The 23,410-nt window shown below is 41.9% G+C and overlaps 1 protein-coding gene across 1 annotated transcript in view; it reads left to right on the forward strand.

The window, feature by feature from the left end:
* The window catches only part of LOC132885533 (titin-like), a 978,782-nt gene extending 965,046 nt beyond the window's left edge, over positions 1–13,736 (forward strand). The window contains 3 exon segments of the mRNA XM_060920287.1: positions 1,196–1,264; positions 2,453–2,521; positions 13,625–13,736. Coding sequence (XP_060776270.1) covers positions 1,196–1,264; positions 2,453–2,521; positions 13,625–13,632 — 146 coding nt within the window. The 3' untranslated portion in view covers positions 13,633–13,736.
* The last annotated feature ends 9,674 nt before the right edge of the window (positions 13,737–23,410 follow it).

Below are 23,410 nucleotides of genomic sequence, written 5' to 3' on the forward strand. Positions count from 1 at the left end.
TTATAGAGACTAATTAATGTGCAAAGAAATTACAGTTTAACAAGATACCGTATTTTCTGGACTATAGAGCGCACCTGTATATAAGCTGCATCCGCTCTATTTAAAAAAAAAAAAAAAAAAAAAAAAAAGATATACACGCCGCACCGGGCTATAAGCCGCAGATATCTATGGTGAAAAATTAGATATTTACTGCATGTACAGAACGATTTTGTACTGTAAATGTACATGTATGTACCTGAATAGATTCTTTCCGAACAGTGCCTTTTAACACGGCAGCAACTTTGCTGATTAAAACGGAACAGAACCAAGAGAAAATAACCGGTATTTATTTCCCTCTTCATTTCTCCTGTGTTTGAAACCACAAGTCACTTTAATCATCTTCGCTGGATTTGAAAATAATTACCAGTTAGTAATTTGTCGTGCATGTTCTGTCTGCTAAAGATCTGCTAATTCTTCTTTGCATTGATTTTTCGTCTATCTTATTTTTGATTCTACTTCCGGTTAGAGCGCCCCTAGCGATGGAAGAAAAATCCACAGAATAGCCACACCTTTGTATAAGCCGCATGGTTCAAAACCTAGGAAAAAAGTAGCGGCTTATAGTCCAGAAAATACGGTAAATCACAGGGCTGGCACGGTGATTAGTGCTGTTGCCTCATAGCAAGAAGGTCCTGGGTTCGAGCCCAGCGGCCGGTGCTCCGGTTTCCCCCACAGTCCAAAGACATGCAGGTTAGGCTAACTGGTGGCTCTAAATTGATTGATAATGTGAGTGTGAATGGTTGTTTGTCTCTACGTGTCAGCCCTGTGATGATTTGGCGACTTGTCCTCTTGCCCATAGTCAGCTGGGATAGGCTCCAGGTTACCTGCAACCCTGTACAGGATAAGTGGCTACAGATAATGGATGGATGGAATACAAATCATCCAACTGTCACATAAATACCATTATTATATACCAGTAATTTATTTATTTGGTAGTATTTCAGCAATCTTTTTTTTTTTTTTTTTTTACTCTTACCACTATTTATTAAATTGTTCTAACAGTAGTAAACTTCACAGATTTACTATGGTGGAGAAGAAAAAAAAAAAAAAGAGAGAATATACCATACCTCATTACTGGAAACATCATGATAAAACATCTATAACATATCAGCCCTTTCTGTAATTCAGTTGGTGTGTGTATGTTTGTTTCATTTTCCAGGGGATTTCACTGAAACGGCTGATGCGACCTATGCCCAGGTCAGAAAAAAGGGCAAAAGGGATAATCCAGGTAGGAGTCATTGTGTAATAATCTCTGTTCATATCCATGATGATAAATGTACAGGTTTTTTTCATAAAGTGTTTGCAGTTACTATGACTTTATATATGGATTACACTGTCAAGTTTAAAGGCGGCATGCTGGCGCAGTGGTTAGCACTGTCACCTCACACCAAGAAGGTCCTGGGTTTGAGCCCAGCGGCTGATGGTGCTCAGGTTTCCCCCACAGTCCAAAGACATGCAGGTTAGGCTAAAGGCCAATTTATGCTGACAACCCAGTCCTCACAGATGGCGTCGCAGATAGCGTCTGCGAAGCCCCCCCCCCCCCCCCTTCGCAGACGCTCTGCGCGCACCTCCCAAAAATTGTGACCACCGCAGACAGCGTCGCAGACAAGAGGGCTCTGATTGGTCCACTCTACATCCGCTGTACACGCACTTCCGCTTCCTTACTTTCCCGGTTTGGTTTGTTTTCACGACCGCCATTTTTAAAAACACGCGCGAAGATGGAGCAGCACGAAGAGCGGTTAATCAAGGAAGTGAGGTAGTACGTACATCTATACGACTCCAGTTCTAGTCATTATAAGTAACCGGAGGATAAACACTCCACTAACCACACCCACCAACTACTCCTAGCGATTTTGCGACTTTGCGCCCCCTTGCGTTGTGGCGGTGAATAACATCGCGCACGCCTATTACTCCCTGCTCAACGATAAATTACAACTGTCTGCGAAAAGCTATCTGCGAAAGCCTTGTCGCAAGAGCATGCAGAGCCCCTAATTGATGGCTGATAATGTGAGTGTTAATGGTTGTTTGTCTCTATGTATCAGCCCTGTGATGATCTGGCAATTTGTCAGGGTGTGCCCTGCCTCTTGCCCATAGTCAGCTGGGATAGGCTCCAGGTTACCTGCAACCCTGTACAGGATAAGTGGCTACAGATAATGGATGGATGGAATACAAATCACCCAAATGTCACATAAATACCAGTAATTTATTTTTTTGGTAGTATTTCAGCAATCTTTTTTTTTTTACTCTTACCACTATTTATTAAATTATTTTAACAGTAGTAAACTTCACAGATTCGCTGTGGTGGAGAAGAAAAAACAGAGAATATACCTCATTACTGGAAACATCATGATAAAAAATCTATAACATATCAGCCCTTTCTGTAATTCAGTTGGTGTGTGTTTGTTTCATTTTCCAGGGGATTTCACTGAAATGGCTGATGCGACCTATGCCCAGGTCAGAAAAAAGGGCAAAAGGGATAATCCAGGTACCGTAGGAGTCATTGTGTAATAATCTCTGTTCATATCCATGATGATAAATGTACAGGGTTTGTTTTCATAAAGTGTTTGCAGTTACTATGACTTTATATATGGATTACACTGTAAAGTTTAAAGATGGCATGGTGGTGTAGTGGTTAGCACTGACACCTCACAGTAAGAAGGTTATGGGTTCGAGCCCAGTTGCCGACAGGAACCTTTCTGTGTGGAGTGTCTGCGTTGGTTTCCTCCGGGTGCTCCGGTTTCCCCACAGTCCAAAAACATGCAGGTTAGGCTAATTGGTGGCTCTAAATTGACCGTAGATGTGAGTGTGAATGGTTACTTGTCTCTGTGTCAGTCCTGTGATGACCTGGTGACTTGTCCAGGATGTACCCTGCCTCTCGCCCATAGTCACCTGGGATAGGCTCCAGCTTGCCTGCAACCCTGCACAGAATAAGTGGTTACAGATAATGGATGGATGGGTGGATGTCAAGTTTAAACATTTAATTCAATTCAGTAAACATGACACTTTTTGAAACTCAATCATTCACGTAATGACTTAAAAAAGCAAACTAAAACAAATTGATAAATTAAGACAAATAACACTTACTATTCAACTGGGTCACTACATACCAATTAAGACCCTATTAAAGGAGGAAGAATTAGTCTGTTCTTCTGAAAAAATTATGCATGACAATGGCTGAGCTGCATTACTGGAAGATTTCATTATCTGTCACAAAATAAATGTATTATTTGTCTGTACCATTGTCTCTCTCCACACTGCTCTATATTAATGTACAGTGGGCCTGTATGTAGCCTAAGCAATGTATGCAAAACAGCTAGAGTAGTCGTTATCAAATCGAACAAATAGGCTACATGCCATGCTGCATTCTTCCAATCTCCAAATGTTGAGGATCGATAAATTTGATGATTTGTTGCATTGTGTCCTGCTGTACCACAAATCCCATTTGAATTGCCTGTGTATGTAACCAGCGATATCCTTGCACCTGTCCATTGCATTGTGGTTCCTGATGCACAAAACTATCACCTCATCCAGATCAGTATATTGTTTTCTTCTGAATAGACTCGATTCATTGCGATGGCTCTTCAGAGTCTGGATGCTTATGATAATATGGTGATTCTGGGCTAAAATCATGAGTATTTCCTTTTTGCTAAATCTGAGTGAAAAGTACAATTTGATGAGATCATCCATAATATGTGGCAAGTGTGTGCATATATGGTGTGATGAGGTGGAGCCAACCTTGAAAAGTGATGTTCTTTGACAAAAAAAATTAAAAAAAGACTTTATATCATATTTTTCTTGTAAATGTCAACTTTAATCCAGGAAATTCTGAGCTTTTTTTTTTTTCTCAGAACATTACACCCCACCTCCAGCTCTGTAATTTTTTTTTACCTTCAATGACCCTAATATGTCGCTGTATAGAGGAATTGTCAGTAATAACACAAGCAATCAGTTTGCGGTGGCCTCCAAACATGCCCACTATGAACTACAATTCCCAACTGTTGTAGTGCCCTCCCTCTCCTAATCATTGCCATAGCTGTTCTTCATGACTCATTGTTTAGCCTGCACTGCTTAAAGTGCTCAGTCACAAATATCCAGTGCGAAGTATCATTCTGTGTACCTGATCATACCAAGCCGTTTGCCCCTCAAATATGACTTTAGTGACTTGACCCTGCTTTCTGTTTCTATCTGGACTCTGAACTTTGTTTATTCCTCTGACATGCTGTTTGCAAATCAACTGACCCTTCGCTTGACCCTGACTCTGCCTTTAGTCTCATGTTTTGGATTTGGCTGCCAGTTTGTGACACACCTGGTCTCTCCTGCAACTGTTTCCGTAAGTCTGCACCATGACAGAATGCTTGGATGTACACCATGGATGTAGCAGAAGAGGCGAAGCAAACTGCTCTTACTATGCAGAGACAATTGTTGGGAGAATGCCAGTAAATGCTGAGTGAATTAAACACCTGTATGTCACAACTAACTGCTGTTGTCTCGCAGGCCCTCTGACATATCCTGTGTCCCCTGTGAGTGCTTCCACGATGGTTCTTTGACCAGATAATATTTCCAGGGAGGTGTCTGAATGCAAGGGTTTCGTCCAACATTGCTCGCTGTACTCTGTGACCCTCACGGGAGTTACTGAAGAACAGAAGATAGCTCAGTTCATTAATCTACTCACTGGCAATGCTATGAAGTGGGCTAGCACCATATGGGAATGGGGTGGTGAGCCTATGATCTTTTATTGAGCTGTTCAAATAACCATCAACCTGAGGGCGTTGAATTAGGAGAAAAACTACTGATGAGCCAGCAAGGAGTGAGGACAGTGACTGAGTACACCCTTGAATTCCACACACTAGTGGCAGGCAGTGGGTGGAACACACCGACACTGAAAACCACATTCTGCCAAGGGCTAAACCCAAATATTATAACTGAGCTTGCATGTCAGGATGAACAACTCACATTGGACTTCTCTCACTGACCTAGTCGCTAGACTGGGACCATCTTCATAACAGGCCTTCCTTGCAGCACACTCCTATTTGCTCTCAACCTCCCCAGTTTCCCATGCCTATGGAAATTTCCAACATGTGCATGCCCTGCTCTGAGAGGGAAAGAAGGTTCCAAGAGGGGCTATGTTTCTATTGTGGCAAACATGGTCATCTATTGGCACAATGTCCTGTTTGTCCAACCAACCAAAGAAAACAGGCTTATCTCCATAAAGAACCCAACTCCACCAACCCAGTGAGTCACAGAGCTACTACTCCGCACTGATTTCTTAAACTCCACATATTGTTAAACCTCCCAGACTTGTCCCATCTTCTCTAATAGACTCTGGGGCAGAGGGCAATTTCATCAACCTCAAGGTCGTTCAGAGGCTCCAGTTGCCTACCGAAGAGCTCCAATGACCAGTGAGCTTGAAGGCGACAGATGGCAGACCCATTGGGGATGGGCTCATCACAATTTGCACCGCACCAGTAGAGAATCAGGTTGGGGCACTTCACAAAGGACTCATCTCACTGTTCATCACCCACACTGCATATCAGGCCATAGTTCTGGGATTCCTTCGGTTACAACTCCACAACTCCCTCATCTCCTGACAGAACTCAGAAACACTACGATGGTCTCCCTCATGTCTTTAAGACTGCCTGCAACTGCCACAGATCGCCCTGGCTTCCACTTCCATGGACAGACCCTTACCCGGGGGTGTCGAACATGTTCCTGCTTGCTACCATGAGCTTAAGGAGGTATTCAGCAAGGGTAAGGCCAGTGGTTTGCCCCCCTCACAGACCTTATGACTGTGCCATTGACCTCCTCCCTTGCACCACACCTCCATGCAGCCTCATATATCCACTCTCCATCACAGAACAAGCCACCATGGAGGAATATGTTCAGGAGACACTGCAACAGGGATATATCCATCCATCTACATCCCCCGCATCTGCAGGCTTCTTTTTTGTGGAGAAGAATGGAGGGGGTCTCCAACCCTGTATTGATTATCGAGGACTGAACCAATTTACAGTTAAGTACCCCTACCCACTTCCACTAATACCATCTGCTCGAGAACAATTACAGTCTGCTTGCATATTCACCAAATTAAACCTTAGGAGCACTTATAACTTGGTGTGAATTCAAGAGGGTGACAAATGGAAAACTGCATTCAGCACAACTTCAGGCCACTTCGAGTATTGTATAATGCCATATGGACTTTCTTGTGCACCCAGCTTTTTCCAATACCTCATCAATGACATCCTCAGGGACGTGTTGGGACGGTATATACATTGATGACATTCTGATCTACTCCCCAGATTAAGTCATTCACAGAGAACACATAAGATCAGTACTCACCCAGCTCCTGGAGAACCACTTTTACATCAAGGCTGAGAAGTGTGAGTTTCATGCAACCCAGATTGCATTCCTGGGATACATCATCAGTGTTAAGGTCGCAAGCATGGATTCAAGTAAAGTTGCAGCTGTGATTACCTGGCCTGCACCCACTCATTCACCATCTCCTACCATCCCAGCTCCAGAAACACTAAAACCAATGCGTTATCCAGAATTGATACATCCACAACTTTCAACCAAGAACCCACTCCAATCCTGCCATCCAAGTGCTTTGTTAATGCCATCACATGGGAAATTGACAAGGAAATAAACTCAATCACGCAACCCTCTAGATGCATGTCCTACTGGTCTCATATTCATCCCAGCACAGTTCCAAGGCCAAATCATTTCGCAGGTTTTCTCATCTCCTGCCACCGGACACCCCAATAGTTAGTGCACCTCCTAGCTAATCTGAACTAAGTATTGGTGAGAGAACATGGTGTCTCAAATCAATGAGTTTGTTTCCACCTGTGCCCAAGCCAAGGTACCCCAGGCTCCACCTGTGGGTAAGCGCTTGCCACTCCCTACACCCCAAAGACCCTGATCCAATCTGGCTATAAACTTTATCACAGATCTGCCCAAGTCATAGTATAACAAAGTTATCATGGTGATCATTGACCAGTTCTCCAAGGCACTGAAGTTCATCCCCTTGCCTGGCTTGCCGACTGCCTTTGAAATTGCTGAATTCATCTTCTCACATCTTCAGATCCTATGGAATCCCTGAAGATATTGTTAGCGATCAGGGCCTCCAGTTCACTTCCAGGGGGTGGGCAAAGTTCATGGACAAACGAGGGGTGTTGGTGAGCATAAACTCTGGACACCATCCACAGTCTAATGGCCAAGTGGAATGTGCCAATCAGGAGATCAGGTGCTTCTTGAGGGTGTTCTGTATGGAAAATCACAAGGACTGATCTCAATTTCTCCCCTGGACTGAATATGCCCAAAATTCCATTAAGCACTCAGCCACCCAGCCCACACCATTCCAATGCATCCTTGGGTATCAACTGCCATTATTTCTGTGGGACAACTCACCCTCACACATCCTGGCAGTGAACTTATGGTTTCAAAGGAGTGAGCAAGTATGGGAGAGTGTCCACCAGTGGCTAGAGCAAGTGGCCAGCAGGTATAAACTCTATGCTGACAAGCACAGTGGAGAGACATCCATGTTCTCACTGGGAGACAGAGTGTGGGTGTCCACCAAGGACCTACGAGAGTCCAATGCATAATGCATGTTGAAGGGCCATACCAGGTACATAAGTCCCTTCAAAATCCTCTGCCGAATCAACAAAGTATCTTACAAACTAGAGCTCCCACAACATTGTCATCTGTCACCCACATTCTACGCATCATGCCTCCAACCTGCCATTCAGGGCCCCTTAGCCACCAATACACCATCCACTGAACCTCCCTTACCCCTAGAACTGGAAGGACAACTCGTCTACCAGGTACACAAGATCCTCAATTCCCATCACAGACAGGGCAACCTGGAATATCTAGTGGACTGGGAGGGGTACGGTCTGGAGGAACGCAGCTGGGTCCCTGCCAAGGACATCCTAGATCCACCTTTAACACAAGAATTTCATGCCAAACATCCCAAGAAACCAGCACCCAGGAAAAGAGGTCATCCCAGAAAGGAAAGTACTCCCAGAGTGAATGCCTTGGGGGGGGTATCTGTCAGTAAAAGTGCCAGCAATCAGAGTTTGTGGCAGCTTCCAAACATGGCCGCCACATACTACCATTCCCAAGTGACACAGTGCCCTCCCTCTCCTGAGTTCTAATCATCACCACAACTGTTCCTCATTACTCCTCATTTATCCTGCATGACTTCAGGACCTCAGTCACAAACATCCAGTGCAAAGTATCGTTCTGTGTACATGTATGTGATCACGTACTAAGCCGTTTGCCCCTCAAATCTGACTTTAGTGACTTGACCCTGTTTTCTGTTTATATCTGGACTCAGAACTTTGTTTTTCCTCTGACATGCTGTTTACAAATCTACTGACCATTCACTCAACCTTGACTCTGCCTTTCGTCTCACATTTTGGATTTGGCTGCCAGTTTGCAATGCAAGCTCCCCTGCAACTGCGTCCATAAGTCTGCACCCTGACAAGAATAATAAACTAATTCTCTTTTAATCTATTAATTAGATAACTGTCTACAGCTATTTTAATTTAGAATGCTTAGACTAAACTCATTTGTTGGGTGAAATTAGGGTGTTTGACTGGCTGATCTTGAACTGCAGACTGTACATTTGACACCCTGGTCTAGCACACGTCATGCTTAAAAGGTGCTTTTCATTTTATTTTCAGCTCTTTGTGAGCTTTGCTGATAATGAGTTTTGTGGATATCACTAAATGTCAGTCAGCTGTACTGTGGACGATCTTGGTCATTTCTGGAGTATTTATCAATATACATGTTGTAAGGGGCCATCCAGCTTGATCTAGTCAGTCTGGCTCCTATGACCAGAGGGAGCCCAAGAACAGAGTCTTAATGACAATTCGTGGCAATCAGCCACAATGATATACTGTATTATTCTCTTGGCACAGACTTTTAGTAGGCCTGATCAAGTGCTCAAAGGCTTTATCTTTGAGCACTTGGGACTTCCTTGTCACTCTGGGTGGCTAACTGGGTTGTGTTCTCTCCTCTGATTGCTGGAGACCAGGTTTCATGCCTATTCTGCACATTCCAGGTTGTGTTTCTGGTTGAGAGTATGTAGTGTGCGAGTTTGCTGCCTCTTCTTCTCCCCGGCGTTTTCTTTCTTTTTTTTGTTTTCTTTAACTGTGCTTCTGATTTTTTGGCAACGTATTATCCATTTTTTTTTTCTTTTTGGTTGATTTCGGACTCTTCTTACTTGGTTTTGACACTGGCTTTTTGCAATCACCTGTAGCTAACCCGCCTACGAGCCCCCGCTTTCTTTCCACCTGCTTGACTTCAGCAGTGGTGAGTGAGTTTCCACCTTTCACTACGCTGTTGTCTTATGTGCAGGCTAGTCAAATTGCTTCCCTGCACTGTACTCTGGGTGTGGAACCGCTGGTGTTTAGGCTACGTTTATGAGCAGTGTTAGGCTAGGTGGCTTTGCACCTTACATTGGACTGCATCTGTCCATCTGTTTTTGGATCGTGACTGTGGGTCTGGGTATTGGTTTTGCGGCCCGGCTTTTACCCATGTTTTACACCTACTCGCCGGAGGAATTAAAAAGCCTTAGTGTGCAGCGCCACTTGGATTCCGCGGCATTTAATCTGTGCTGCTCTATTGGAATCGCACGCCGCCCTCTGTATATTCACCACTCTCCGCGCTCTCCAACTGCTCATTATGCTTCGGAGTCTTCCATACCCATCATATGGACTCACAATTGGATTACCAAGGTCAATAAGAACACTCATGGAGTTAATCACAGTGTTCTTCGCTCACTTGGGAAACTGCAATGTTCTGCTGTCTCTGGATTGTCACCTGCGTTTCCTGCGAAGATTGGCCTTTTTAACTCCCGCTCCATCACCAACAAAGTGTCACTCATGAATGACCTAATTATCCAAAAGACCCTGGACATACTTCTGCTGGTGGAAACATGGCAACAGGCTGAGGACTATCTACATTTACATATGTCTTCACCAGCTGGATACACATTATTTCAAAGCCCCGTCTCACAGGGAAGGGTGGAGGTCTACCTGCAGTTTTCTGATGTGGTTTGAAACTTAAAGAGATTGTTTTTCACGATGTTACATCCTGTGAATATCTGGCTTTGAAAACCTCCACTCCCACACCGATGTTGCTGATCTTAATCTATCGACCTCCCAAATCATCACCATCTCTTTTTCTGTCTGAACTGAATGAACTGCTAACTGTAGCCTCATCTGTCTGTACTGCCATCATTCTTCTGGGTGACTTTAACATTCATGTTGATATTAGTTGCTCCCTTACTGATGAGCTCTTGACTGTCTTTGAATGTTTTGGTTTAACTCAGCATGTTGACTTTCCCACACATAATCATAGTCATATACTTGACTTGCTTTGCTCTACTGGTACAAAAATTGTATTGGGTTCTGATGTAGGTTTTACTGACCACAAGTTGATTGAGTGTTGTCTCAGTGTGCCTTCTTCTAAACTTCCTCTGCGTTCTACTGTCTCTTTCCGTAATCTTTCTTCTATTGATGTGCATTCTTTCTCTGCCTCTCTCCTTTTTGTAAATTTTCTGAGGTTTCCTCTCCTGATGATACAGTTGCTATTTACAATAATACTAGATCTAACACACTTAACACTTTCGCTCCCCTTAAAACTAGACAGGTCTCCGCAAATCGCGCCTCTCCTTGGTTCACCTCTGAGCTTAGGGCCATGAAGGCCAAGGGAAGGCGGCTAGAGCGCCTTTATAAGAAAACTGGCCTTACTATTCATCTTTCACTCTTCTCTGAACACATCACAAAGTATAAGGATGCTCTTAATGCTGCTCTATCCTCCTACTATGCCAACATCATTAAGAGTGGCAATCATAGACCCAAAACTCTGTTTAATACAATAAATAAACTTCTTCAGCCTCCTTCCTCAACCGCTCCCAGGTCCCCTGCTCAGTGTCAGGCTTTTTTGGATTTTTTCAAGGATAAAATTGACAGTATTTACCAACACTTTCATTCTGAAATTCATTCTTCTGTCCCGCTAGTAGCTCTCTCATAATGCTGACTGCTGTCTCTCTGCTTTCTCTCCTGTTGATTCTTCTAAAGTATCAGAAATTATGACTAAGTCCTCCTCCTCATGTCTGTTGGACCCTGCACCCACTGCACTTCTTAAATCTTGTGTATCTGCTATCTCCCCTTATATTGCTCATTTGATTAATCAGTGTTTTGCTTTAGGCACTGTTCCCATCTCCCTCAAAATTGCTTCAGTTACACCAATACTAAAGAAACCTGGTCTAGATTCTCTTTCACTGTCCAATTACAGACCCATTTCAAATCTCCCTTTCCTAGCTAAAGTAATGGAGAGAGTTGTAGCCTCTCAGCTTCATACTTTCCTTGCTCACAATGATCTCTATGAACCCTTTCAGTCAGGCTTTCACAATATGCATAGCACTGAATCTGCTCTCTTAAGAGTTGTTAATGACCTCCTGCTCTCAACTGATGCTGGTCATCTCAATGTCCTTGTTCTCTTGGGCCTCACAGCTGCCTTTGGCACCATACATCATGACTCATTTCCAGACTATCTTCTTTTGGTATTACTGGCTTAGCTTTATCCTGGTTTCAGTCATATCTAGCAAACAGGCAACAGTTTATTTCTATTGTTCATAAATCATCCACTGCTACTGTTGCTCAAGGTGTGCCTCAGGGTTCTGTCCTTGGTCCCCTTCTTCTTATATGTTTCTCCTATAGGCCAGATCATTCGTAAGCATGGCCTTAACTTTCATTGTTATGCTGATGATATTCAAATCTACATCACTATCACCCCTTCCATAGCCTCTGTTCAGCTGCTAAGGACTTGCATCACTGACCTTAAGCAATGGCTGCATAAGAACTGCCTTAAACTTAGGTGGGGTTTACATTAGACCGCATCAGCGTATCATCAGATTAACGTTTTTAAAACGATTAGTGTGCACACAGCAACACCAATACACAATTCGCGTGCACACAGCAACACCAATACACGGATACGCTCGGCTCCGCAGACATCCTGCGCTCCAAATCACTCCGCCCTGAACAGCGAGTGCCCTCTCGAGGGTGCGCACTCCGGCCCTGCGCAGCTCACAGAGCGCGCGAGTTAAGTGCACAAGCAGTGATTCGGGACTGAGCCGCTGTGTGTGTGTGTGATCCCAGCGCATATCACTTACCACTTGCAAGTGGAAGGATGGCAAGCCTAAAGACAATCATAACTACACAATGGGCAGTATTTGCATCAGTATTTGCAGTATTTTCATACTTTTATACTCTTTAATGAAAGGTGATACAAGGCGGAAGTCCGCGCCGTTTTTCAGCAGTTGCGTCACATGACCAACGCCAGCGAATCAAGAAGGTGGATGTCACAGTGACGTTGTCCAATGACGACGCCAGCTAGAGCTCAGCACAGCATATCCGCGTATCTCAATGTTTACACAGCACCGGACCAGACACGATCTGGATTGAATACGTGGACGCTGGCGGATTCCCGTTTCCCGGCGTTTCCAGGCGTTTTAATGTAAACGGACAGTGCGTACGCAAAAAAAAAATGAGACAGATACGGTCTAATGTAAACTTGTCCTTAATGCTGGCAAAACGGAGGTTCTATTAGTAGGTACCAAAAGACAGGTTCAGAATTTCTCCAGTTTTACTATTGATGTTGAGTCTATTCATCCTTCCCAAGTTATAAAAAACCTTGGAGTTACCTTTGACTCCACCCTTACGTTTGAACCTCATAAACTAATTACTAAGAATGCTTTCCTTCACCTCCACAATATTGCACGTCTCCGCCCTTTTCTCTTGGAAACTGATGCCAATATGTTGGTCAATGCATTTATTTTTTCTCATCTTGACTACTGCAATTCTCTCTTTTATGGTCTCCCTGCCACATTGCTCAATCGCCTGCAGTACATCCAAAACTCAGCAGCAAGAGTCCTCATACTCACCAAGCGCACTGCTCACATCACTCCTGTTTTACAGCAACTGCATTGGTTGCCAGTTATCTCTCGGATCAAATACAAAATCTTGCTTTTAACCTATAAAGCTCTTCATGGTTTCGCTCCTTCCTATCTCTGTGAGCTAATTCATTTGTACTGTCCCTCCCGCTCCCTCAGATCTTCTGTCTGTGGACTTCTGACTGTTCCATGTTTTAAACTGGCATCTATGGGTGGCAGATCATTCAGTGTTGCTGCTCCTAAACTTTGGAACTTGTTACCAAATCACTTCGTGACTGTTCCACTCTCTCTTCCTTCAAAGCTAACTTGAAAACTTTTCTCTTTACCTCACACTATTCTTCCTAGTTTTTTTTTTTTGGTGGTAACTCTTGTGTAAAGCATCCTTGGGTTTGTGAAAGGCGCTATATAAATTGAAATTATTATTATTATTATTATTATTATTATTATTATATGCACATGAGTATGAAGACAAAGATTTATAAACATTTTTAGAAATTTTTGTTTGGTTGACCTAGCAGTAAATTTACACATTTATTTACATGCAATTTACACAAATTTACTGACAAATCACACCCAATAGTAGTTTACATCATTAATAAATAAATTATATATTGTCCTTTTCCATAGGTTCATGAAGAAAAACCAACATGTCCAATCAGGGTTTGTTGAAACAGCGAACTAACATGGTGAAACAAACATGGTGAAAAACAAACAAAATTACAGGTGCAGTGTAGTTTTTGAGAAGCAGCCACACACAGTGGATGAGATTATCATCCACTTTATCCATTTTGAACAAAGTTGCAAGTTATTTCATTTAGTCATAAACTCAGTATAACTTAAATGCTATTCTGTGAAAATTACTGAGTGTTAACGAGTTAATATTTTAAAACTAAAGTGAGTGGTGGGTTTGTGCTGGCTCATTGCTCGTTTTTTTTTTTTTTAACCTTTTTAAAATTTTGCCTGGAATCTATTCAAGTGCCACTTTAATATAATTTTCTACAAGTACTGAGTTAAATTTCATCATTTTGAGTAAGATAATATAAGTATATTTGTTTTCCAGAATTTAGATGATGTTACAGAAGAAAAAAAAACCATGCTGTGTGAAAAGCTTTAAATTATTATTATTATTATTTTAATTGTGGTATTTTAATGATCATGCATTTTTATGAGTGTATTTTGTTCAAATTTTTATGCTTTTATTATTCATTTAAAAACTCATGTGTTTTCATGCCAATATTATAATTATAGACTTTTGTAGCATAAGGACCTGATATGGAATTATGTGGTAAGCAAAAAAAGTGTTAAGAAAATGTTTCATACTTTAGATTCTTCAAAATAGCCAGTGTTTACCTTGATGACGCTTTGCACACTATTGGCATTATCTTAACCAGCTTCATGAGGTAGTCACCTGGAATGCTTTTCAATTAACAGGTGCCTCGTCAAAAGTTAATTAGTGCAATTTCTTGCCTTTTTAATGTGTTTGAGATCAAACAGTTAATAGTACATAATAAACATACAGTAAATAGCCCTATTCCACAACTGTAGTAATCCATATTATGTCAAGAAGTACTCAACTAAGTAAAGAGAAATGACATCCATCATTACTAAGACATGAAGTGTCTTTTAATTACTACAAATAAAGAAAAACCATTGAATTAGAAGGTGTGTCCAAACTTTTGACTGGTACTGTATACACACACACACACACACACACACACACACACACACACACAGTATCAGTCAAAAGTTTGGACACACTTACCCATGCCGAGTAATGAATAGTTGTAATTATGCACTGTTTCCAAATTGTATACTGTGAATATGTCAAAAAATATATATTTTTATTCTTAATGTATTATGGCCTGAGCTTTTTTTTTTAAATTGCATTTTAATTTAATTGGCTTTATTTTTTTATTCATCTTTGCTTTTTTAACTAACTAAGCAGTATTTTCCAATGAATTGTTTGTTTTTAAAGCATGATGCTTAGAAATAAATTTTTCCCCCCCAAACAGTCATTGATGTCCTCATTATCAGACATGATTAAGGTTTAACTCATTAAGGTTTAATCACTGCTGATTGGCTGTGTGTAAAATACAAGATGGAAGTTTTAAAGCTAGACGGCCTTCTGATTTCATAAAATTGGTGAAATTTAGTTCCCTCTGAAATTTGGTCATTGTGATATGTTTATTTCTACAATATCTAAAAAACAAGGCTATTCTGTGGCTGGGAAGTTATTTAATTTGAGAGGAGCAAATTATGTGCATGAAATCGCTTGCTTTGCGCAGTCAAGCAGACAGAGGAAGTCTATTGTGTGCATTTGCAGGTTTACCTGCTTCTTCTTCCTTTCCTTCTTCTTTTGGGTTTTACCGCAGCTGGCATCCAGTGTTGCATTCCTGCCATCTACAGGTTTACCTTGACCGTGCACTGACAGTTACATCATTCTGTCGCTAAATGAACAGCTGATCACACCGAGGTGCTCACTGACACCGATATTTATTAGTTTGGTCCTGCGTTTCCTTTCTTTTGCAACATATCTTTTCTTCTCACTTTCCGTTACTGTTGTCAGTCTTTCACATTTCATTTGCACACTCATGTCCGCCATTGTTCTCTCCTGTTTCAAATTTGTATCCCACAATGCCTTGTGCGAACAGGGAAAGCCCACCATGTGATGCATAACGTTGTATTTTGAATTGGGTCATGATGAAGCAAGAAAAAAATAGCAGAGAATTTACGGCCACATGGCCCTAAATTCATTAATTGTTCGATTTTTAAAAAATCTTATAAAATTGGAAGTCTGTGATTTGAATTCAGTAGCTTTCGGTTCGTGAAACAAAAATAATTGGATGTCAGGGAAAATTATTTTTATGACCGAAACTTGAAAAATCTGAACGGTAGTCTACTTTTAAATGGAAGTCTGGAAATGAATTTGTTTGTTTTCATAATGATTGGTTCCTTTGTGTCATTAGACATTTTGCACAATGGGGCAAAAAGAGACAGTGTAGAGTGATAATAATAATAATAATAATAATAATAATAATAATGATCATAAACATTTCAAACATTTTAAAGTATATTTTAACCTTCGTCTTCATTAGCATTATGACATGAAGAGTTCACTCTTATTTTTTCTTCAGCTTCAACATGTGAAATGATGAAAGCCAGAGGTCAGTAATTATGCCCAAGGTTTTGGGGAAAGTCTCTGGAGCTAATGGAATACTGTGCTCCCACCTTTACTGCAATAACCATAATTATTTTTTTCGTGGTCCGGTTTCCATCAAATCCTGCGCTCTGATTGGCTGGCGAGCGGGTCCATATCCTATGATGCGGACCCCAGTTACAGACCCTGGATAGGGACCTCTGGCAACTTGCTTATTTACAACGACAACAGATATAGTAGCAATTTTTGTCAACATTTATTTTCACATTTCTCAGGAGAATAGCATTAATTTTACATCGTGGATAGTGATAATGACAGTGTTCACAGCAAATGCGAGTTTTACTACCCTGAGGAAGATGAAATAAAAGAAAACATTTCAGGAGAAAGCTAAAAACCTGTAACTGTTGCTAACGCCGAGCGAAAACATGGTTGAATCCTGAATGACTCAATTTTGTATAAATAGGGGACTACATAGGCGGCAAAATGTAGTTTTTTTTTTCATGCCATGGAAGTGCACTTGTATACTGAGGAGGAAGCCATTTGCATTACAGCTGTGAATGAGGATTCAAAATGGCAGCTCGGCTCGGTTTTCCCTTTCAGGCGCTCTCATTTTCTGTTAGAATTTGGGAGAGAAAAAAATTAATATATTATTTACCAGCTTAAGGTCGGTCCGTACGGTGAAATACCATAACCTCGGTCACGGTATTTCACGATATGGACCTCCCAGCTGGTAAATAACATGTGTCTTATCACCTCCCAAACAATCAGATAAACAGAGGTTTCTGCTAACCAAATAGTGTAATATACAAAAAGCTAAATAAAAGCTATATAAAACTATGATATCAACCTGTAATAGCTAGAGTGGAGGCCAAAAGATTACATGCACATAGGCTAAAGATATTCAATCTCAGTTTTTCCACATTCATGTTATTTCTTTTTCCAATTCAGTAAGAACATCTATTTATGATTTGGGGAAAAAAAATCATTATTCTACTTCTGTTTTATTTTGAATAATATCCACTAAAAGAGTAATGTGTATGAAAAGAATGTGTCATTATTGCACAGCATCTGGGTTTGTGTTCATCAAGAAGAAAGAAGTCATTCACTTGTGTAAATCATCTTATTCACTTCTTAAGTCATTTGCTAATTAAACCACACAATGCTGAGGAATAGAAGAATCACGTCATGTATGGACCTGCTATTGTCTAATCTTTGGTCAGGTTCTCTTCCAGCAAATAAATGTGAAGATGATTAATTTAACTTACGGTACTACAATAATTAAGTAATACAAGAGTAGAAAAATATATTTAGTCCTAGTTATTGTTTAACTGGGACCAGGATTATCACAGGGACAGCAGAAATGTGTTCACTCTGTACAGGTGATTAGTACAGTAAATATATGCGAGTTCAGGTTTAGGTTTTTCTGCTTGAGATGAAACATACAGTTCAGGAGTAATACTTTAAAGGAGCTGCAGTGACAGGAATCCCAGTGACTCTGTACTGTACAGTGAAGCCACAGTCTGCTGGATGGAAGTTTTACTGGAGCACATCAACACAGAGCTCTGAGACTGAAACAGAATCAGGCCACTATGTCATCAGACCAGTTCATGTCTCTGATGGAGGTCAGTACAGGTGCAGAGCTGGAAGAGGAAACCCAGTCTACTACACACACTACAGTGATGCACTCTGGGTAAAGGTTACTGGTGAGTATGTGAGTGCACTGGACAGAAAATGTTAACAGTAGAGCTGGGTAGTAACACATGGTAAGTTATATTTACACAGCGACCTATAGGGACCAAATTTTCCCCAGTATTTCCCCAACTTGCATGTGAATGAGTGAAGAGGAAGAGAAGTTTTGCACTTCTACAGACCCCTTTCACTGACGTCACCCGAAACCAGAAGTAAACAGACCCTGCGCCATATTGGAAGACCAACAAACTCGTGATTAGGGGGAAATAACGGCAGCGGTATGTGAACCCACGAGAATAAAGTGGAGTGGCAAACGACTTAAACAAATCTGAGCTGTTTTATTTATGATTTATTGGCCCAACAGTAGACTTGAAAGAAACCTGTGTGAGACTTGGCAAAAAACTGTGGATATAATGGATAAGTCTGTGCATGATCTGCGGACACTTTGAGGTAAGCAAACGCAAGAAATTCAGATTTAAAACATGCTAAATTGGCCCCAAGTTGATAACTGTATGAGGAGCAAGCCTCCCAGACTTCTACAATTTAATAATAATAATAATTTAGGATGGTTTGGGGCTTGCTTGCTGCCAGGTTGGTTGTTGAGTAGCCTGACTTTTTTTTTTTTTTTCCTTGCGTGTGGTATCATTGTTAACGCGAGGTTGTTTTTTGAACATGCCAATGTGGACACGATTTCCCCTGATGAGTTATGACTTCAGACGCAATGCGTGTGTGGAGGTGTGGAGTCCGCGTGATATGTGTGTAAGATAGGCTTCTCATGTGTTTGGAGATCCGCGCTCCGAGACAAGCGCAAGGCTTCTCATGTGTTTGGAGATCCGCGCTCCGAGACAAGCACAAGCGCCCCAAGGGAAAAAAAGGGACCCCCCGAAAATATCGGCATAGTTCGAACACTGAGTGTAGGCACTGGGTGTAAACAACAAATAGTTTACAATGTCTGGGTAGCAAACAGATGGCAGAATTGGTGTCAGGTCCTCCTTATGTTTCCATTCTCCCTTGCCGCGAGTCTTATCATATGGGTCAAACCCATCAATCACAGCCAGTTTCTCCACATACCGTGCCCTTTCTGCAGCTGGTAATGTACTCACATAACCAGAATTATCATCCATCGTGTCACTTTACTCTCGCTCGTACTTTGTTTTATATTGTGAGTGCATGTACTTGGTCTTCCAATATGGCGCCTAACAAAATCTCGCGGCGCGGTGACGTCATGTGAAATGGGTCTATACTGAACCAATGAGAGATTGGAGAGCTATTGCGAGGTTATGAATTGATAGTGTGTATGTGTGTGTTATGAGTGAAAAAAATGTCTGTTTTTGTGATTTACCCCGATACAGTGCAGCACTTCAAACAGAAATGTACTTTTTACTCAGGAAATTATTTGACATTTCTAGTGTCTTTTATGCTCTATTTATAGGTTAATCTATTATCCTCCTTACAACACATTGCAATTGTCAAATTTTTAATCAAATGTAAATTTCAATATAATATTCACACACATTGAAATATAATATTATTCTACTTATTATCAGGTAAATCACATCCAGTGTCTCTGATCATCAGTCCCAGCAGAATTCAACACTTCACTGCTGACTCTCTCTCATGCCCCTTTTCCACCAAAGCAGTTCCAGGGCTGGTTCGGGGCCAGTGCTTAGTTTGGAACCGGGTTTTCTGTTTCCACTGACAAAGAACTGGCTCTGGGGCCAGAAAAAACGGTTCCAGGCTAGCACCAACTCTCTGCTGGGCCAGAGGAAAGAACCGCTTGCGTCAGCGGGGGGGCGGAGTTGTTAAGACCAACAACAATCACAAGACTGTGAAAGGTCGCTATTTTTAAGTGCCGAGAAGCAGCAGCTGTACAAACGCGAAGTCATCCATTATTGTTGTTGTTGCTTCGATATTCGCGCCAAGGTTTATGCAAACGCAGCGACGTAACTGACGTATACAGAGACGTAATGACGTGGCTCCCCTTAGCACCACGAGTTATGGAAAAGCAAACTGGTTCTCAGCTGGCTCGCAAGTTGAACGAGTTGTGAACCAGCACCAGCCCCGAACCAGCCCTGGAACTGATTTGGTGGAAAAGGGGCATCACTGAGCTGTGAGGACCAGAGTGACTCTACTGGATGGACAGTGAGACAATACACACACAATGAGACACTGTTCAATTGTTCATCATATTCAGGATCTACATGTAACATCAGCTTCCTCTCTACATCACACACTGGAGTTTACTAGTGTCAGTCTGAATCTGGAGGACACAGTGATCCTGTCAACATCACAGTGCACTGTGAGTCTTTTTATCAGCGTATCAATAAACACTAAATGTTTATTGTTGAATCACTGTGAAACTGCAATATAAAAATAAAACGTTATGTTGTTTGACTTATTAACACAATTATCATACACAACACAAACAAGCTCAATTTCTCATTAACTGACCACAACGAACAATTAGTGATTAGCTTAATGCTAATGTTACATTGAAAAAGCCATTGACAGGCTAGCGCATTAGCATCGCTCCATTTTTAAAGTTTTCCCACATCAAATCTGAGCTGTTTCTGAAACTTTAACAGGTGAGTTCAACACAAAACCAACCAACATTCACAGACACATGCATTCCAGGCTTCAGCTGAGCAGTGGCAGCTCCTGAATTTTTTTTCAGGGGGGGCAATTTTCCCCCGTTATGTCTACGGACCGTAAATGTCCACAGGACTGAAGTAAATTGACCTAGGTAGCAAATCAATTGACCGAACTTGTTTTTGCCTGGTAAATTCAGATATCGGCGGCACGGTGGTGTAGTGGTTAGCGCTGTCGCCTCACAGCAAGAAGGTCCTGGGTTCGAGCCCCGGGGCCGGCGAGGGCCTTTCTGTGCGGAGTTTGCATGTTCTCCCCGTGTCCGCGTGGGTTTCCTCCGGGTGCTCCGGTTTCCCCCACAGTCCAAAGACATGCAGGTTAGGTTAAATGGTGACTCTAAATTGACCGTAGGTGTGAATGTGAGTGTGAATGGTTGTCTGTGTCTATGTGTCAGCCCTGTGATGACCTGGCGACTTGTCCAGGGTGTACCCCGCCTTTCGCCCGTAGTCAGCTGGGATAGGCTCCAGCTTGCCTGCGACCCTGTAGAAGGATAAAGCGGCTAGAGATAATGAATGAATGAATGAATGAATGAATGAATTCAGATATCAATATAGACAATATCTCTTCTCTCCACTAGGTGGCAACACTAAACAAAGTTAAAGGTGGCAAACTAAGGTAGCCTAGTAAACTAGACCCACCCGCCTAGCGCCAAAAATATTTTTGCCTACGAGTGGCAAATATTCACATTTAGTCTGGCTTGCCAGGCTAAAACTAAGGAAGATTCACTGTGAAGCCTTCAAAGCAAAACATTTGGCATCACAAATCAATTAATATTACATTACTCATTTATTTTCTCATATTATTCCAGTATTCTATAATAAGTAGACACAAATTCTCAATTATAAACATATTCTAATTTCTTCAATTCTAAAGAATGCAATTAAAGTGGCAGGATATAAATCCAAAACAAGTGTTTATTTAAGTTTTGAAAAAGATGAAGAAAAGCATAACCATCAAACAAACATGTGCAGCTTAATTGTGTTTTTTTTATATGGAATTGCACCATTTTAACAACAAATAATTCTAAATAAATTCTGCAGTTTTTTTCCCAAGAATTCCTCCATGAGAAAGCCATGCCTTAAAAGGAAATTTAAAGTATTACAAGCATGTCAATGAACACAAAAGGCTTTAGTTATTTAGCTACATACACACAAGGTTTTGTAGTCAGTGCAACTTGGCTTAACAAGTTGGAAAAAAGGTAAGGTGCTGCTGGCTCCAATGAACACATACTGTACAATATATAAAAACTGAAAATATGCTTAATTTACACCAAGTCAGAGAGAACTTGAGGCGACTGAAATATTCCAAGCATGGCAATGTTAAACTGCCATTGGTAAAACACACACAAAAACAACTTTTGCCTAGTAAATTCAAATATCAGATATCACTGTACCGTCTGTTGTGCTACTTCCAGGGTGGAAGAGAACGCAAGGGTAGCAAAAAGAGCATTGACTACATCACAGCCAGCTAGCCAAGTTTTCCGGTGGTACCAGTTCTTGTTAAAACCTCTTGAGTAGGTCTTCTCCCCCTTCCTAGACACTTGCTTGATGTTTAAATTCGGTCTAGGAGGTCCTAGCTGTTTGATTGCCATTTTCTCCTCATTGGTACGACGACTAAAGGGAACTTCTTTCAGAGACGCTATCGTATTGTTGCACTCAACACTCGCCATCTTCTTCATAGAATGTTCACACATTTCCCGCGCAAGTTGCGTTTTCCAGCCCAAAATTATGTTCAAAGCCCGCCAAAATGCACCTAAAACCCCCCAATCTGGCAACACTTGCGTGGCGCAACAGGCGTATGACGTAAGCACGCTGCTTGTGCGAGCACATAAAACCCAATAGAAAATGCATTGGGAGCATGATTTTCGAAAAAAACGTACGTACCATTACTGTCAATGGGAGATTTGGGGGCAAATCTGAACCTGACAGAAATCGCCCCAAAAGGGCGTGGCTACACCAGGCGCGACCTTAGCCTGATTGGACAATGACATTACTGTTGTCGTGGTAGTAGGAGTAGATAAAAAAAAAAAATCTCCCTTCCTGTTTGGGAGTGCATCGCCCAAATCGCCCCTATTAACGAGCTGCCAGTGCAGCTGAGAAAATGAAGGAGTAAAAAACCAACAACAGCAGCTTCACTCCAAGCCCGCTGCCCGTGAAAAGGAACCAATCAGCGAGTCGAAAGAGACTTACAGCACGGCACAAGCCCCGCCCTCCCTTAAAGGGGCAGCACAACTATTACTGAGTGTTCCGACTGATTCACAAATCACAACAAAGGAAGGAGGACAAGGACAGAGATTGAAGAACTTATTTACTCAAAGAAAATATAAATATTTACAAAATGAATGTATGTAGTGGTGTGCGCTGTCGCCTCACAGCAAGAAGGTCCGGGTTCGAGCCCCGTGGCCAGCGAGGGCCTTTCTGTGCGAAGTTTGCATGTTCTCCCCGTGTCCATGTGGGTTTCCTCCGGGTGCTCCGGTTTCCCCCACAGTCCAAAGACATGCCGGTTAGGTTAACTGGTGACTCTAAATTGACCGTAGGTATGAATGTGAGTGTGAATGATTGTCTGTGTCTATGCGTCAACCCTGTGATGACCTGGCGACTTGCAGGGTGTACCCCGCCTTTCGCCTGTAGTCAGCTGGGATAGGCTCCAGCTTGCCTGCGACCCTGTAGAAGGATAAAGCAGCTAGAGATAATGAGATGAGATGAATGGTGTGAGTAAGGTAATTAATCAGTAGACAGTGCAGGCATGTGATGATAGTGTAGCATGGAAACACCACCATCACCATACACACCCCACCACACACACAGTGACGTCACCGTTCAAAAGGATCCAGCTGTTGGGGGTGGAGCCTAGCTGTGTTTACCTTTCTGGATTTTAATATTTGGAAGTGGTATATTTAAAGCCATTACACACAGCAAGTT

The sequence above is a fragment of the Neoarius graeffei genome, chromosome 1, assembly GCF_027579695.1.
Source record: "Neoarius graeffei isolate fNeoGra1 chromosome 1, fNeoGra1.pri, whole genome shotgun sequence".
In the NCBI taxonomy this organism is placed as follows: domain Eukaryota; kingdom Metazoa; phylum Chordata; class Actinopteri; order Siluriformes; family Ariidae; genus Neoarius; species Neoarius graeffei.